Source organism: Canis aureus, chromosome 26 (genome assembly GCF_053574225.1).
Source record: "Canis aureus isolate CA01 chromosome 26, VMU_Caureus_v.1.0, whole genome shotgun sequence".
Taxonomy (NCBI): domain Eukaryota; kingdom Metazoa; phylum Chordata; class Mammalia; order Carnivora; family Canidae; genus Canis; species Canis aureus.
The window spans coordinates 10,908,885-10,923,496 of record NC_135636.1 but is presented as its reverse complement, the minus strand read 5'-3'; the positions used below and the strand labels follow the sequence as shown (position 1 = coordinate 10,923,496).

At 45.8% G+C, this 14,612-nt stretch overlaps 1 protein-coding gene across 16 annotated transcripts in view; it reads right to left on the bottom strand.

Annotated features, from left to right (window-relative positions):
- BFSP1 (beaded filament structural protein 1) overlaps positions 1-14,612 on the bottom strand; it is a 67,652-nt gene that overhangs the window by 26,487 nt on the left and 26,553 nt on the right. For 14 of the 16 annotated variants that reach the window (XM_077872115.1, XM_077872103.1, XM_077872101.1 and 11 more), the window contains one exon: positions 4,771-4,831. In XM_077872115.1, coding sequence (XP_077728241.1) covers positions 4,771-4,831 — 61 coding nt within the window. Of the gene's footprint in view, positions 1-4,770; positions 4,832-9,798; positions 10,182-14,612 lie in introns of those variants that run through there. The other 2 variants (XM_077872099.1, XM_077872100.1) reach the window with 1 other exon arrangement.

Sequence of the window (14,612 nt, the reverse complement as noted above, 5' to 3'; positions counted from 1 at the left end):
CTCTGATAAATAAATAGATAAATAAATAAATAATAAATAAAATCTTTCAAAAAGAGAGAGAGACTAGAGTAACTAGAGTCCAATGTGCCCTTGAAGAATCCACCTGCCAATCCATTTACAGAGATGCTAGAAATTCCACTAAAAACCCAACTGTCTATATCTTTACCTAGTCTTAAATCCAGCATCCAAGCAGCTGCTCAGGAATGGGTATTCAAGTTCATTGAGATTTCTAGTTAGTTAGGGTTTAACTAAAAAAACACGTCAACCTTGGATGTCAAAAACCTTCCCCAAAATTGTATGTTTGCTTTCCTTCCCGATGCTAAGGCTGGCCTGAGGGTGATGTTGAGTCTGCTCCACAACTCTGCTCCCTGTCTTCCCACTGCCTCATCCTCTCTCCCTCTGTACTCCTGGCTCCTCCTCTGCCCTTCTGTTCTCCAGCCTCCCTATCTCCAGCCTCCTCCTGAACTCACCTTCCCAGTTCCCTCCCATTCTCTGCTCTGGAAGTTCTTCTCCAGCCCCAGAGTTGTTCTTAGGCAAAAGAAGCCTTGTAGCCCTGAAGGTGAAGGCTTCCCACCCCACCTTGTGTTTCCCCAATCACCCTAGTTTCTTGCCCTTTCCTGGATACATTGAAGATATACCAATTGCATGGAAAAGCACATATGGCAGCTTTAGGTTCTTCTTTAAAAGCTGTTTTTAAGTGAAAACCTTTGACAAGAACTTACATCATTTAAAATTTGGAGGATTTTCAAGGAAAAAGGTGAAAAACTTTAAAGCCTCCTTAGTGTTCTTGAGATAAGCAACACTGGGCATTACTGGGACCAATAACCATATATATACATAGACAATAAGTCCTAGAGGTTAGCCAAATGCAGATATTTAAAAGTCATCAAGAATTCTTATTCCAGGGATCCCTGGGTGGCGCAGCGGTTTGGCGCCTGCCTTTGGCCCAGGGCACCATCCTGGAGACCCGGGATCGAATCCCATATCGGGCTCCTGGTGCGTGGAGCCTGCCTCTCTCTCTCTCTCTCTGTGACTATCATAAATAAATTAAAAAAAAAAATAAAAATAAATTAAAAAAAGAATTCTTATTCCATCAAAAGTCTTAAAATCTCAATAACTGTGACTATAGCATGTACTTGGTATGTTGAAGAATTTATTTCAAAGTACCTAGCAAAGAGTGGCTGGCTTTAGCTTATTTTGGCTGTTAAAAATACAGCAGCTCTGTTCTGGAGATGTAAGGACATGGGCAGTATAAACAGATGGATGACAGTTTGGTGAAACCAACAGCAATCTGTCTTGTCAGCATATATTGTGATATTTTCAGAGCACGCTTCAGACTGGGTCAGTGGTTTCTCCAGGACCCCATTTTCCACGGCCACATCTAGGGATGACTCCCTTCTACAAGACCAAAAGAAAGGGGCGCTGATACTGAGCTGACAGTCAAAACCATGTTGATCTGATGTAGGTAGACACTCAAAGATTTGTCAACTCAAATCACTGATATGACCAACCAACAAGACGTGAATGTGCTCTTCCATTTCTACCTTCTCATGTGACCATCTCAATGGGACAGAGAACATGAAGGTCCAGCCTTCCCCTGGCCAACCCCTTGAGCTCCCCCGAGGCAAGGACTGGGTACATCTTGTTTACTCCAAGAAGCCCTGGAAGGGAGGAAGTGATCCAGGGAAAGGAACAAAGGCAATAAAAGGTGTATAATGAACAAATCACCACTGTGCACAACCACGCCTCAGTAGTGCTAAGGACCCCGAGACTGTGGCACTCACCTCTGAACCCTTGCTACGAGATGCGGGGCAGCTGGGGAACTCATCCACCTACCCCCACCCCTCAGCAGCTGAGAGCTGCTCCTGGGGCGCTAACACCCACACTTCTGGACTGGGCCTCCTGCAGATCAGGCAAATCTGTACAGCTTCAGACGTGTAGGAAGCTGCCAGTGTGTTCAGCATGTCTGTGGGATAGCCCAGGGGATAAGGATGGAGCACCATAAGCGTGAAAGGGACATTTTTACCCAGAGACCTGCCTTTGTGTCTGTCTCCTGAGAGAGATTCCGACTGTCCTTGGGAGGCAGAGAAAGAGCCAAGTACACAAAATATTCCTGACTACGCCTGCCAAGGATGGGCTGTGGGGCTCCAAGGTCATCGAACCTCACCAAGGGTGAGCCTCCTCACTGGCAATGTAGGGGCTGGACTGGGTCGTTCTTGAGGGTAGAATGGATGACCATAAAACTGTATAAGGCCTCAAGCTACTGCACGGATGCAGCCACCTCCCTGTGTCATGTATGTTGTGCTCATGATTTCTGCTACATCCAAGTACCACCTGTACTATTAGTCACTCCCTATTTTTCTTCAAATTGATTCATTTTTACTTACATGAATTCAAAAAGGAACTTCTTGGGGTCACCTACTATTGAGAAGGGGTAAACATAAAAACAAATTCACAGCTATTAGACAATTATTCATCCATGTGCCATCTAAAATCACCTAAAATCACCTCCTACTCCACCAGAGTCATGAATCCCACACTCTGGGGAAACTAAGCTGGCATCCATCACATCAAGTACTCTGTAATAATAATTGTGACAGGCAAGTCACATACACTATTATGTGACTTCATTCTTGCTATGCACATTGACAGACATCCACTCCATGATGGTGGCAATTATTATCGCTCCTACTTCAGAGATGAAGAAGCTCAGAGAGATGAGGCAGTTCACCCAAAGTTTCATAGATACTCAAGAGTGGCAGTCCTATTATCAGGCTGCTTTCCTTGTCTGGACCGTACAGCTCCCTTGTGGGCAGAAATGTGTTTCCCTGGACCCAGGGAATAGACATGCTGATGCCTGTGTTTGCTCTGGCCCGAGTTGCTGGTAGTAGCATCTTTCCCCAGAACTTCTGTAATATTCTCATGGGACTGATGCTTCAGTTGTCCACATTCCCATCACAATATATACAAAGGTGTTACAGCTGTGTTCTCTGGGGGAGAAAATAGTGGGAGGCCTTTCCTTTACCTAGCATTATCTCCAATACCCTTTTCTTCTACTGAGAATATGTATTGCTTTTGTAATAAGAGAACAACAACAGAAGGCTGGAGCTTTCCAACAACACTAAAAAGAGGGATGACATTCTTTCTCCCTCTTCTATGAAGAGTGCACATGATGGCACTGCATGAGTGACAACCTTAGGAGTTTAAGGCCAGAGGGGACCCTGTTTGCAGTGAGGACAAATACAAAGTAAAATGTGGTGGTTCTGGAGAGGAGCTGAAACTGGCATCTGAGTGAAGGGTGTCAGGCACCTATGTCCCTGGAAACCATGATCCATGGCAGCCCCATCCGGCAGCCTGGGATCAACCACCAAACACAGGAATGGGGATGAGCTATAAGTATCAGCAAAACAGCTGGATGATATCTGATGCTAATAACACCCAAATCCTAGCTTAACCTTTAATAGGCTTGGGGCCATCTAGGTCCAACTCAATACAAGACCAATCATTGAGCCTGGGCACTGAGGGCTCTTCTAAGCACACTCACCTCCACCTTTGTGCTTATATCTGGGGTACTCACACAGTGGCTGGCCTGAGACAATCTGTTTTTATTAACTGACCTTGCTAATTACTGACAGCACACAGTGTCCTAGTTTGGACAATACATTATATCCCCATGCAGGGAAGAGCACAAAAGCATCATGTAGTAGGTAACATACACAAAGCAAAATTCAGTTTCCCTAGATTGTTGTTTTAACTTTCCCAGCAGTTAGCAGACTCATCCCAGACAAGAGAGGTTGGACAAAGCCAGGGACTGGCAAATATCCTGAGTTAAACTCTGACTATCTGAAGTGGTTACCTGGAGTGCCACATGGAGAAGAATCCTAAGGCCACATCTGGGCACAGCAGGGACAGGTGCTGTGTTTTATCAGTAGTTCTGATGAGGAATTACAGGTATAGAATGGAGGGGAAGGGGGCAAGCAGCCATGTGCCCTAAATAAGCAATCCTTCAATGAAACAGTCTCTATGGGTCTTTCTGCTCGGATATTTGAGCTCTGAAATGACAACTATTTGCCATCCCTAGTTGTGGCCAATCTCTGAGATCCAGGATTATTCCATTTGGTAGTCAAGTTCCCCTAGCTAGAGCAGAAAAGCCAGTTAGGATGATGTTGGAGGATCTGATGAAGGAAACTCCCTGCAAAGGAAAACCCTGCAGTACTCTGCAGTGGGGTCTCCAACAAGAAGCTAAGAATTCCTGGTGCCCCCCACATGACTACTCTCCAGATTCCCAGAGGGGAGAGCTTCAAGGGAAATGGCAATTTCTTCCTCTCTGAAACTTCTTCCTCTGTTCTCTGGGAGTTCTCTTGCAGAAGAGCAATCTCAAGACTCTCAGCCAACGGAGTAGAGACATCTTTGCATCCCAATAATCACTGGCCAAAGCAAGTTCTCTAAGTTTGGTGTATTTGGGACCAGTACACCTGAATGACACAACCATAGCTGGTCACTGTAATGCTGCCATATTTGGATAGCCTAGAGCAACCCATAAGCTCAATAGCCAAGGGTTCTCTCCAGAGACGGGGAGTGTTGAGGGAGAGGAGTGTGTGTCTTGTGTGTGTGTGAGTTCACACAAAGACTTAGTTGAAGCTATGAATCAAGAAAGAGAGTGACAGCAAAAGAAATAGGTGAATCCTAAAAGGACACAGAGAGAAGCTGTGTGACAGTCATTTCAGTTACTAAGTTCCGTTCTCAAACTCAGGTTCATGCTCAGCTCACCTTGTTAAGCCGTTCCAGCATTTCTTTTAGGAGCAGTTGACATTCACATTCATTTTCATACCTGCAAATGCGACACAAAAGCAAAAGTTGGACAGCTTCCATGATTCCATACGTGATGATCACACAGTCAGTGTTAAGTTTCATCTGAGATGTGTGCTATGCCAGCTCTTCAAGGAGAGGTCCCTAAGGTTAAGATAGAGGCTAATACTGCATTGTGGAGCCTGCCGCTCCCTGACCTCTTCCACAGCATGGTGCGTGCAGAGTGGTGCCATGGCCACCACACATGGGGGTAACTAGGAGTGGTGAATGGACCAGGAGTCCCCATCCTGGAGGCCCATCCCCCCACCCAGCCACCCCAAGGAGGAAGGAGTCGTATCTCCACACACCCCTAATCCAAGCACAGTAGTGCCACAGAGACTGGGGCCTGCCCTCCATGACCTACAACAAACACCATTAACCTGACCTTGTTTGGTTTACCTACACTATTGTATTAACCCACATGTGTGAGTTTTTCTGGATTATGCCATTTAATCCTTACAAAACCCTGGAAGAGAGCAGTTATCATTGTTCCCCATGTGAAAGATAACGAAACTGAGGCTGAGAAACTGCCCATGATCTTGGGCAGGTGCTTTGAACACCTCACCCTCACTCTCTGCCCTCACCCCTGCACACCGAAGGCCTCCTCTGAGGCAGCCCTCAACCTCTGACATAAATACCTCAGCTCCCTTACCCTCAGCTGGGACAACTGAAGTAGTTCTCTATCTGGCAGGTGAGCTCCAGATGCCCACAATGTTAACTTGCTGGATAATGCACTCAGTATTTTCTGCCTTCCCCTCCTGTCTCACTTCCTCGTTCCCCAACCTTGCTCCTTAAGGACCTTCCAAATAAGCTACTTGCCCTTAAACCCCTTGATCAGGCTCGTCTTCAGGAAGATTCCAAACTAAAAAAAGGGGTGGAGTCAGGACTCACACTTGAATCTGACACCAAAAACTATGCCCTAATTTTCACACCACACTGCCTGGGTCAAGAAGGGATGTAAATATACAGAAACTGATAAAGCAGCAGGTATTAGGAATGGAAGTAGTTTTTCCTTCTAGTCATCTTCTTCCCTGGACTCGTAGAACATGATAGGGATCAAGGAGCCAGAGAGACGCCAGAAATCATTCTGTTCAGAAAGAGTTTCCTTCTAGGGGGAATTTCATCCCCTTAAGAAAGAAAGAAGGCCCCTTGTTCCCTGTAAGTGGCCCCCAATATCCAGCCTGGTTTTCTTCCAGGAATCAGGGCCCTTGATGTTTGGAGGGCACAGGCTGCCCAGAGGGAAGACTACATTTCCCAGCCTTCCTTGCAGCCAGGTGTGACCATGTAACTAAGTCCTGACCAGTGGGAGGTAAACCTAAGTCTGTGGCAGCCTCCAAATATCTTTGGTAAGATATGATGTGGATGTGTCCTTCTGCCTCCTCTCCTCCATCCTGCACCTGAAACATAGATGCTGATTCCCTGAAGGAAAGACAGAGCCTTCTGAGCCTCAAACACCATACAGTGGCATGTTGAACTGCTTGCTAGGCGAGCACAAGACAGACACAAACTTCCATCCTGGATAAGCCAAAGTCACTTTGGAGTTTATGCCATTTGTGGTTGAAACTAATCCTAATTAGCACTCAGCCCAACCCACAAAGCTTGGCTGTCAGGGCCCTCGTACACCCACGCCATAGGCACAAGTCAAGTATCAAAAGAAGTGCTAGAAAACCATGCTGCTGTGTCCTCAGAATTAAAAGAGTCCTGACTACAGGGAAGAACAATTAGGAATATGTGCCCTGTGCACAATCCCAGTTCTAAGGCTACCTAAGAAGCTCAGCTATAACCAGAAAGCAAAATATGTTTGTACAAGTTTTACATTTCCCACCAGGATGTCACATTTAGCAATTTCTTTTGTGTGTGGCTCTAACGGAGCCAGAAATTATTTAATGGCTAGTTACCCATTAAATGGCTAGCTTTGAGAATAAAACTATTAACAAAATCCAAATTTTCTCATTGCTCTTTCCTGCTAGAAACATCTAGGAATTTCTGTAGCTTAAAAACATGTTTGATAAGTAATGAAATAACCTGTTACCGTGGGTAATTTTCATGCTGTCTAGATATCAAAGACAAGTGATTTCATAATAAAGAGTTCATGATAAATTCACATATTCACATAAGTGAATATATAAATGAATTCATAAAGTAAAAAAAAATTTTGGCTTCGATCATCTGATTGTTTTTACATAATTATTTTTGGTTTGTAGCAATCTGGACAATTGACTGTATTCATCAATGTATTTTGGTAGTTTTATTCATTTATATTTCATTCTTGCTTTATTTTGTCTTCATCCGGTGTGCTGAAAACCTGATTTTGAAAGTATTCAACTGTCCAAGTAGAGAATATGCCTACCAAGGCTGCATATAACTTCCCACTTCTGCACTATTTTCACCTGGCTTTCACTAGCCATCAACTCACCTCTAGGAATGTAAAACCAAACTTGGTGTGTGTATATCCATGCACGTGGATGGGCTATCATTTTCGCAATAATTTTTAAATCCCAATACCTCAGTCGGAATATCAAAGTATCTTCAAGGTGGCAATGGGAAGGAATAAATTAGGAGGAATCACTAAATAAATCACAGAGCCTGAAGGGACAGCTCCATGATGGACGTCTAACTCAGAACCAAGTGAAATCAGAAAAAGATCAGGAAAACTCAACATGGCCATTCCTTCAATGAGGGGCTTAAAGGGTCCTGCTCACCCAGCCAAATCACAGTAGCCTGGGGCCTAATGACTAGGTGCAGATCATCTGGGGGGCACCTGGGTGGCTCAGTGGTTGAGCATCTGCCTTTGACTCAGGTCGTGATCTTGCTTCTTTCTCTGCCTATGTCTCTGCCTCTCTCTCTCTTGATGTCTCTCATGAATTAATAAGTAAATAAATCTTTAAAAATATATAAAGACCCCCGGGGATGTGGGGTTTCCTGCTGGCCCATGGAGCTGCCCTGGGTGTCTGAACCAGTGTACACTTCCCTTTGCTTCAGAAAACATGAGCTTCATTTGAATGAGATCCTACCCCTGGGTCTCACTCCACAGGAATCCAAGAATGGATCCAAGAAAGTGGAGGGTAAGAAAAACCGAGTTCAAGACCTGCCACCTACAGGCCCTCCCCAAGCCTCAGTTTTCCCACTAAGTGCTATAACAACAGGTGGATTTCCCTATCCCTTCTTCCAGCTCCAAATCTGTTTCTATGGATCAAACCCAGAAACAGAAGGACTGGTGAGGATGAAAGCAATGAGTATGATCTGATAAACATGCTCAATACACTTTGTTGAATAACCTGCCCAGGATTCAGATTAAGGACATAAAACTCAAACATAGAGCATGTTTGGAGAAGACTCTCTGGCTACCCTAAACCAGGGGTCCCCAAACCTGGCTGTTCACTGGAATTACCCATGGAGCTCATAAAACTTAAAATTTCTGGGCTACACCTGAGGTCCAGGGTGGGGCCTGGACATCTGGATTTTTAAGTTAATGTATATAACTTTTAATGAATGAATCTCTTATGCGGTTAGACAAATATTTTAATTACATTAAAAACAACTTCCATTAAAAGTTTCCACTGCTCCCATTGCCCTGTTCCTACTCCCCTCTTCATATGTAACCAGTGTCATTGGGTTTTTTGAGTATGTCTGCTTCTGTTCTTTTTCCTTATGCAAGCAAAAATTCTACTCTTCTCCCCTTCCCCTTTAAAGTAAATGATAGTAATGCACTATTCCCTGTTGTACAACTGCATAGCATTTCACTGCGTAAATGAAGCCCAATTTGTGAACCTGTCTCCTAGGACTAGGCATTTAGGTTTGTTCCAGGCTACTGCAGATTACACTGGGATGTGGACATGCCATTTTACACCTGCTGGAGCACCAAAGAATAAATCCACTGAAGTGGCCCCTGCAGAGTAAAAGAGCACATGCATTTATAAGGTGGTGGTGGCAAATTGCTGAGCATCCTTTTTTCTTTTTAATAGTTCTTCAGGTGATCTTATATCTTCTTCAGTCTACGGAAAGAGGGGACCAGACTCTGGACCAGGGCTTCTGAAACTTCAAGCTTAACTCCATTTCCAACCAGCTCCTGGGTAATGGCAGTGCTGCTGGTCCACAGACCGTACATCAAGTAGCAAGACCCTAGAGGGCACACATTGAAATAATTTCCAGGTATCATCTATGATGCGGTAAAGATGATTAGACTTAGCGTGCCCAAGACTTGAGTTCCATCCCAGGGCAGGGATACACTAGCTAAGTGACCTTGCCCCAAATCTTGACACTGTCAAAGCCTTACTTTCCTCATCTGCGAAACAGAGGCAGGATCATCTATTATACGATAAGGCTGTGAGGATCCAACAACATGGATCCATCTCTAAAACACTGCGCTGAGCAAAAGGAAGCCAGACGTGTAAGAGCACGTGCGGAGGATTTCATCTTTGTGAAATTCCAGAACACGCAAAATTAATCTAGGTGACAGAAATCAGTACAGCCGGGGCGCCTCCGGGGATTTCTGTGGAGGAGGGGTGCAGACTGCCTGGGAGGGGATGGGAGGGCACATTCTGGGGTGGTGGAAATACCCTGCTTGTTTTAGGCAGTTACAGGGGTGCAAGCATTGTCAAAACTCATTGAACTATGCCCTTAAAACCTGTGTTTTTTTTTTTTTTTTTTTTTTAAGATCTTATTTTTAAGTAATCTCTGCACCCAAGGCGGGGCTCGAACTTAACCCCAAGGATCAAGAGTGGCATCTCTACCACGGAGCCAGCCAGGCGCCCCCAACCCCGTGCATCTCATTGCTTGTACCTCATACCGAAACCTGACAGCACAGGTCAGTGGCGCCCCTCCGCGCAACCTGTGGGGCGCCCGCGTAACGCAGAGGTCGGGGGCCGGCGGGACGAGGGCCGGGGCCGCCCGCCCGGCGCCCGCGCCCGCCCCCGCCCCCGCCGCCCGCGCCCTCCCGCGCCCGCTTACTTGCTGCGGAACTCGTCGAGCGTGCGCTGCGCCTCCGCGCCCTGCCGCTCCAGCCGCGTGCGCTCGGCCGCCAGGTCCCGGGCGCGCTGGCGGTTGCCCTCGACGTGGCGGGCGAGGGCGTCCTCGGGGCCGGCCAGCTCGCCCAGGCGCTGGAAGGCGTCCAGCTGCCGCCGGAGGACGGCGTGGCGCTGCTCGAGCGCGCGGGCCCGCTGCACGTGGGCGGCCACGCGCTCCCCGAGGCCCTGCAGCGCCGCCAGGCTGGGCGCCGCGCGGCCCTCCACCAGGCTGTCGGGCTCGGCGCGCGGCGCCTCCTCGGCGCGCTCGTACTGCTCCTTGCGGGTCTGGAAGACGTAGCTGCGCCGGTACATGGCTCCGGTGCGGGCGGCCGCGCGCGAAGCCGGCTCCCGGGGGCCGTGAGCCCGGGGGGGGGGGGGGCCGCTAAATAAACCCCGGGCCCGGCCCGCGCCCGCCCCCGCGCCGCTGGGAAGTTCCAGAGCCGGTCAGCCGGCGAGCTCCGCGCTGGGCCCAGCCCCCCGGAGAATAAAAGAGCAGCGGGTCCGCTTTTGTGCGCCGGATTAGCGGACCATACAGCCCCGGGGTTGGAAGGTTAAACTGGGCAATGGGGCCTTTGTTCTCAGATTGTCAAAGCCTGTTGCTCTGTGATTGAATGGAGGGTCAGGAGGACAAGAGAGGCCCGACTGCTTCCTCTGGGAATTGTGAAGGAAGCCCAAGGCAGCTTGTTAAACTTGGACTAGCTCAAAAGGCCGAGGACCCCTCGCTTTGTCTCCCCTCTCCGTCAACCTCTCAATTATAGACCTTTTCAACACCAGTTTCTTTTTTTCCTGATTACTTAAGCAGCTCTTTTGCATAATTACAGCGTGACAGTAGGAACCCTCCTTATGTTAGGGGTTCTTAACCACGGATGCAAAATAAATGGCCCATCTCGAAAAACTGTGATGTGTGCTGCCAGCAAGCTCTTTCTAACACCCATGCATATTTATGGGAAAACGTCCTTTGTACAATAACTTAAGAAACAGATGCATGGTTATCATGATAACCATGCATATAATATTATCCTTGTTCTTGTGGATTCTGACATCCTTTCTGGAGCAGGACAAATGAGTAGAACTCCACCAGGGCATTGGCATCATTGATTCTTTGAACTAAAGAAAAAATCCTTGCAGCCTAAAAGATTTAACAAATTGGCCAACTCTCAATTACAGAATATGAAAGAATTTTTGCCACTATGTTTCATTTTATTTTGTATTTTGGAAATAACAAAGCCAGGCTTTAACAAATTTAAAACTAAGTTGTGGGTGTTGAAAGAAACTAACTGTTGATGAAAATGTTCCTAAATATAAATATTTTGTAATATCTCCAATTTAAAAGATCATTACAAAAGGGCTGTCTTCCTAAAAATAAGGATTAGCAATACTGCATAACAACTGTATAGATTGCACATAAGTACATAGTTATACTACCAATTAAAGTCATAGTTATCAAAGATCAAGAAAATGACACAGATCTTTGATGAGTTTATTATTTCTCTAGAAAGACTATAAGATAATGTAATGAATTCAGTCTAGGATGAATCTAAGGTAAGGTCGAGAGTTGTGGTGGTGGTGTGGTTATTGTTCTGTTTTCTTAAGCCATTTAAAAATACGTTTTATAATCAAATCAGGGAGAGCCACATGAGTTTTTTTTTTTTTTTTTTTGTAGATACACATATATTATGCTGATGGCATGGTAAATTGGTTTCAGGCTTCCTAGAGAGCAAAACCAACACAGAACAATGGCTACAAAAGCATTCATTCCCTTTGACAACGTGTATCAGTCAGCCATTGCTACAGAACAAACTGACCCCAAAACTAGTGGGATACAAGAAGAAATATTTAACACTACACTCCCAGGTCTTCAGGTCAGCTGGATAACTCTCCTTCGAGCTGCAGGTCTTCCAGTCAGCTGGGGCAACTCTGCTCCGAATGTCTTTCATCCTCCTAGAACTAGCAATGACAGAAGGACAAGAGAGAGAGCCCAGCCACACAGTCTCATTCCAAGCCTTTGTTTGCAGCTTGCTCGCTAACATCCCATTTGTCAAAGCAAATCACATGGCCATGGCCAAAGTCAAGACACAGGGAAGAGGCATGGTCCACCCGGAGGCCATGGCAAGGGTGTGGGTGTGTAACTATTACATTGGCGTGAAGAATTGGGACCAGCAACCCAGTCTACCACACATAGTAATCCCATTTGAAAAATAGATATCCCAGAAACATAACAAAGGAAAAAATATTATTTCAACTTAATCCAGTAGAATAAACAGTTAGGAAATATTTACTCACAAAGCACAGTCTCAGGGAGATAAATATTGAACAAAGTCAAGTCCCTACCCTCAAGGAGCAGGGAGACAAATTCCTACCCAACTAAATTAAAACACACAGAAATCTGGAATAAGTTCTGAAATAGAGATCTTACCAAAATGCTGTGGATTTTGTACCTAAAAAGCAGCAGTAAGTAGTGTGTAGGGTAGATAGAGAAGTTAGAATGACAGAACAGCCTAAACAAGGTGTGAGAACAACTGATGTGAGGTGCAGTGGAGTGAGCCATATGCTCCCTGAATATGGAGAGTCTGAACTGAGGAGAGCCTGGCAAGAAGGGTCCCAAAAAGGAAAGTTTGAAGAAAGGGCTGGGCTTCCCATTAGTTGCAATGGCTTGAATGTGAGCATCGTCTCCACTCCTTTCCCCAAGCCCTACCAAAAATGGCAGCAAAGAATTTATTTTTAGATTAAAACTCCACAAAAGTAAGGAAGAAAAGATCACAGCGGACAAGATGTACCAACAAATTTTCAGAAGGCTGAACAGAGAGATTGGCGGCAACTGACACAGCAGAGTGGAGAAAGTCGAAATCTACATGCCACAGAGGAGACTGGGAAAGAAAAATTAGCTGGTTTATACCAGAGACTCTCAGAAAAGCTTAGGAACTGGATGTACCAGATACAATAGAAGGTGGAGGCGAAGAGTAGAGTTGGAAACCAGAGCGTTAACCCAAGGCTTAGGAGCACGTAGACTTTCAGGTCTCCTACCTCATTCCTGCACGGCAGGCAACTACCCCACCCCCCATCATTGACAGGAGATAAGAAGTTATTCTCTGATGAAATTGAACAAGAGAGGTCATGAGTTCAAGGTCACCAGGCACAGCTAAGGACAGGATGAAAGCTTACTGAAACAAAGGAGTTAAGGGAGCAGATGCATCACGAAGGATGTGCTCTATAATCCCCATTTCCATTTACCCCTTCACTTCCAGGATGCTGGTCACCAGGCATATATTTCCCCAAGCAGGATTTGGGATTATTCTCTGGAGAAACTGAATGACTTCAGAGAAAAAGATCACCAGCTATTGAATTTGGAGTGTTGACTAAGTTAGCTTTTGGTTTGAACGTGGGACATGGTTGTATGGTTCAAGGTTATTCAAACCCAAGCCGTTGATCATCAGACTAAGACCCATTTTATAATTAAGTTTTACTTAACACAGAATAGGATTTTTAAGTCTCTCTCGGTTCGATTTTTGTTTTTAAAAGTTAGTATTTTTCTCCAAAGGTATAGATTCTCTAGATTTGTATGATTTGCATTGTCCTATAGCAGGACAATGGTACTATCATGATATCTTGCTCCCATCTATTGTTGCTCCCATCTACCGATGCTGTTAAAAATGTAAATATTTCTGGGGCACCTGGGTAGCTCAGTTATTTAAGTGTCTGCCTTCAGCTCAGGTTGTGATCCCAGGGTCTTGGTATTGAGCTCTGCTGAGCAGGGAGCCTGCTTCTTCTTCTCCCTATGTTGCTACCCCTGCTTGTGCATTCACACTCACACTCTCTCTGTCAAATAAATAAACAAAATATTTTAATGTAAATATTTCTTATTGGAATTTTACTATAATTAGCAGGGTTTTCTTATGAGAAAAAGATGGTATAGTTAGCTGCTTCTGTGGGATATTTGGCTGGTTTATGACTTCGGAACCTGCTGTTGAATTTTTTAAGTGGTTGTAAAATATGACAACCACAGCTGGATTTCCCCTCTACTTGGTTATTTTAGTTTGGGTTCTCCCAAAGCACAGGTTGAAAAGAGTTAAAGTGCAAGTAGTTTATTTGGAAGGTGATTCCAGGAAGCACTTGTAGGGCAGTAAGAGGGAGATAGGGAAGGCAAAACAGAGTTGGTGATAATAAGCAGGTCTCCATGATGGGGAAATGCAGTTTAGTCATGCTGGAGACCTTGAGAGACAGCTCAGAACAGGTACCTTAGGGCAGCCCGAGTGGCTCAGCGGTTTAGTGCCACCTTCAGCCCAGGGGATGATCTTGGAGACCCAGGATCGAGTCCCACGTAGGGCTCCCTGCATGGAGCCTGCTTCTCCCTCTGCCTGTGTCTCTGCCTCTCTCTCTCTCTCTCTCTCTCTCTCTCTCTGTCTCTCATGAATAAATAAAATCTTTAAAAAAAAAAAAAAAAAAAGAACAGGTACCTTAGAGCTACCCCACCCAACAGTGAATGAGATGGAGATTTACCCACCACTCCCATGGCTGATCACAGGGCACTTCTGGCCTTGCCACAGGACAGCCCAAGTAGGCTCCACATGGGCTGGGCTGGTTTGATGATGCCCTGTGGGGAAAAGGCCCCAACTGCTGGCAGTGGGAAGATGCACCAGAAAGAACAGAAGCGGTTGAGTGCTCAGGGGTGTAGTCAGGACATCCACAGCAGTTCCACAATAGTTCCCCTTTAGATGAACAGCACTGCTCATTGCTCTTGCCAGACCCTGTATGGTTCCT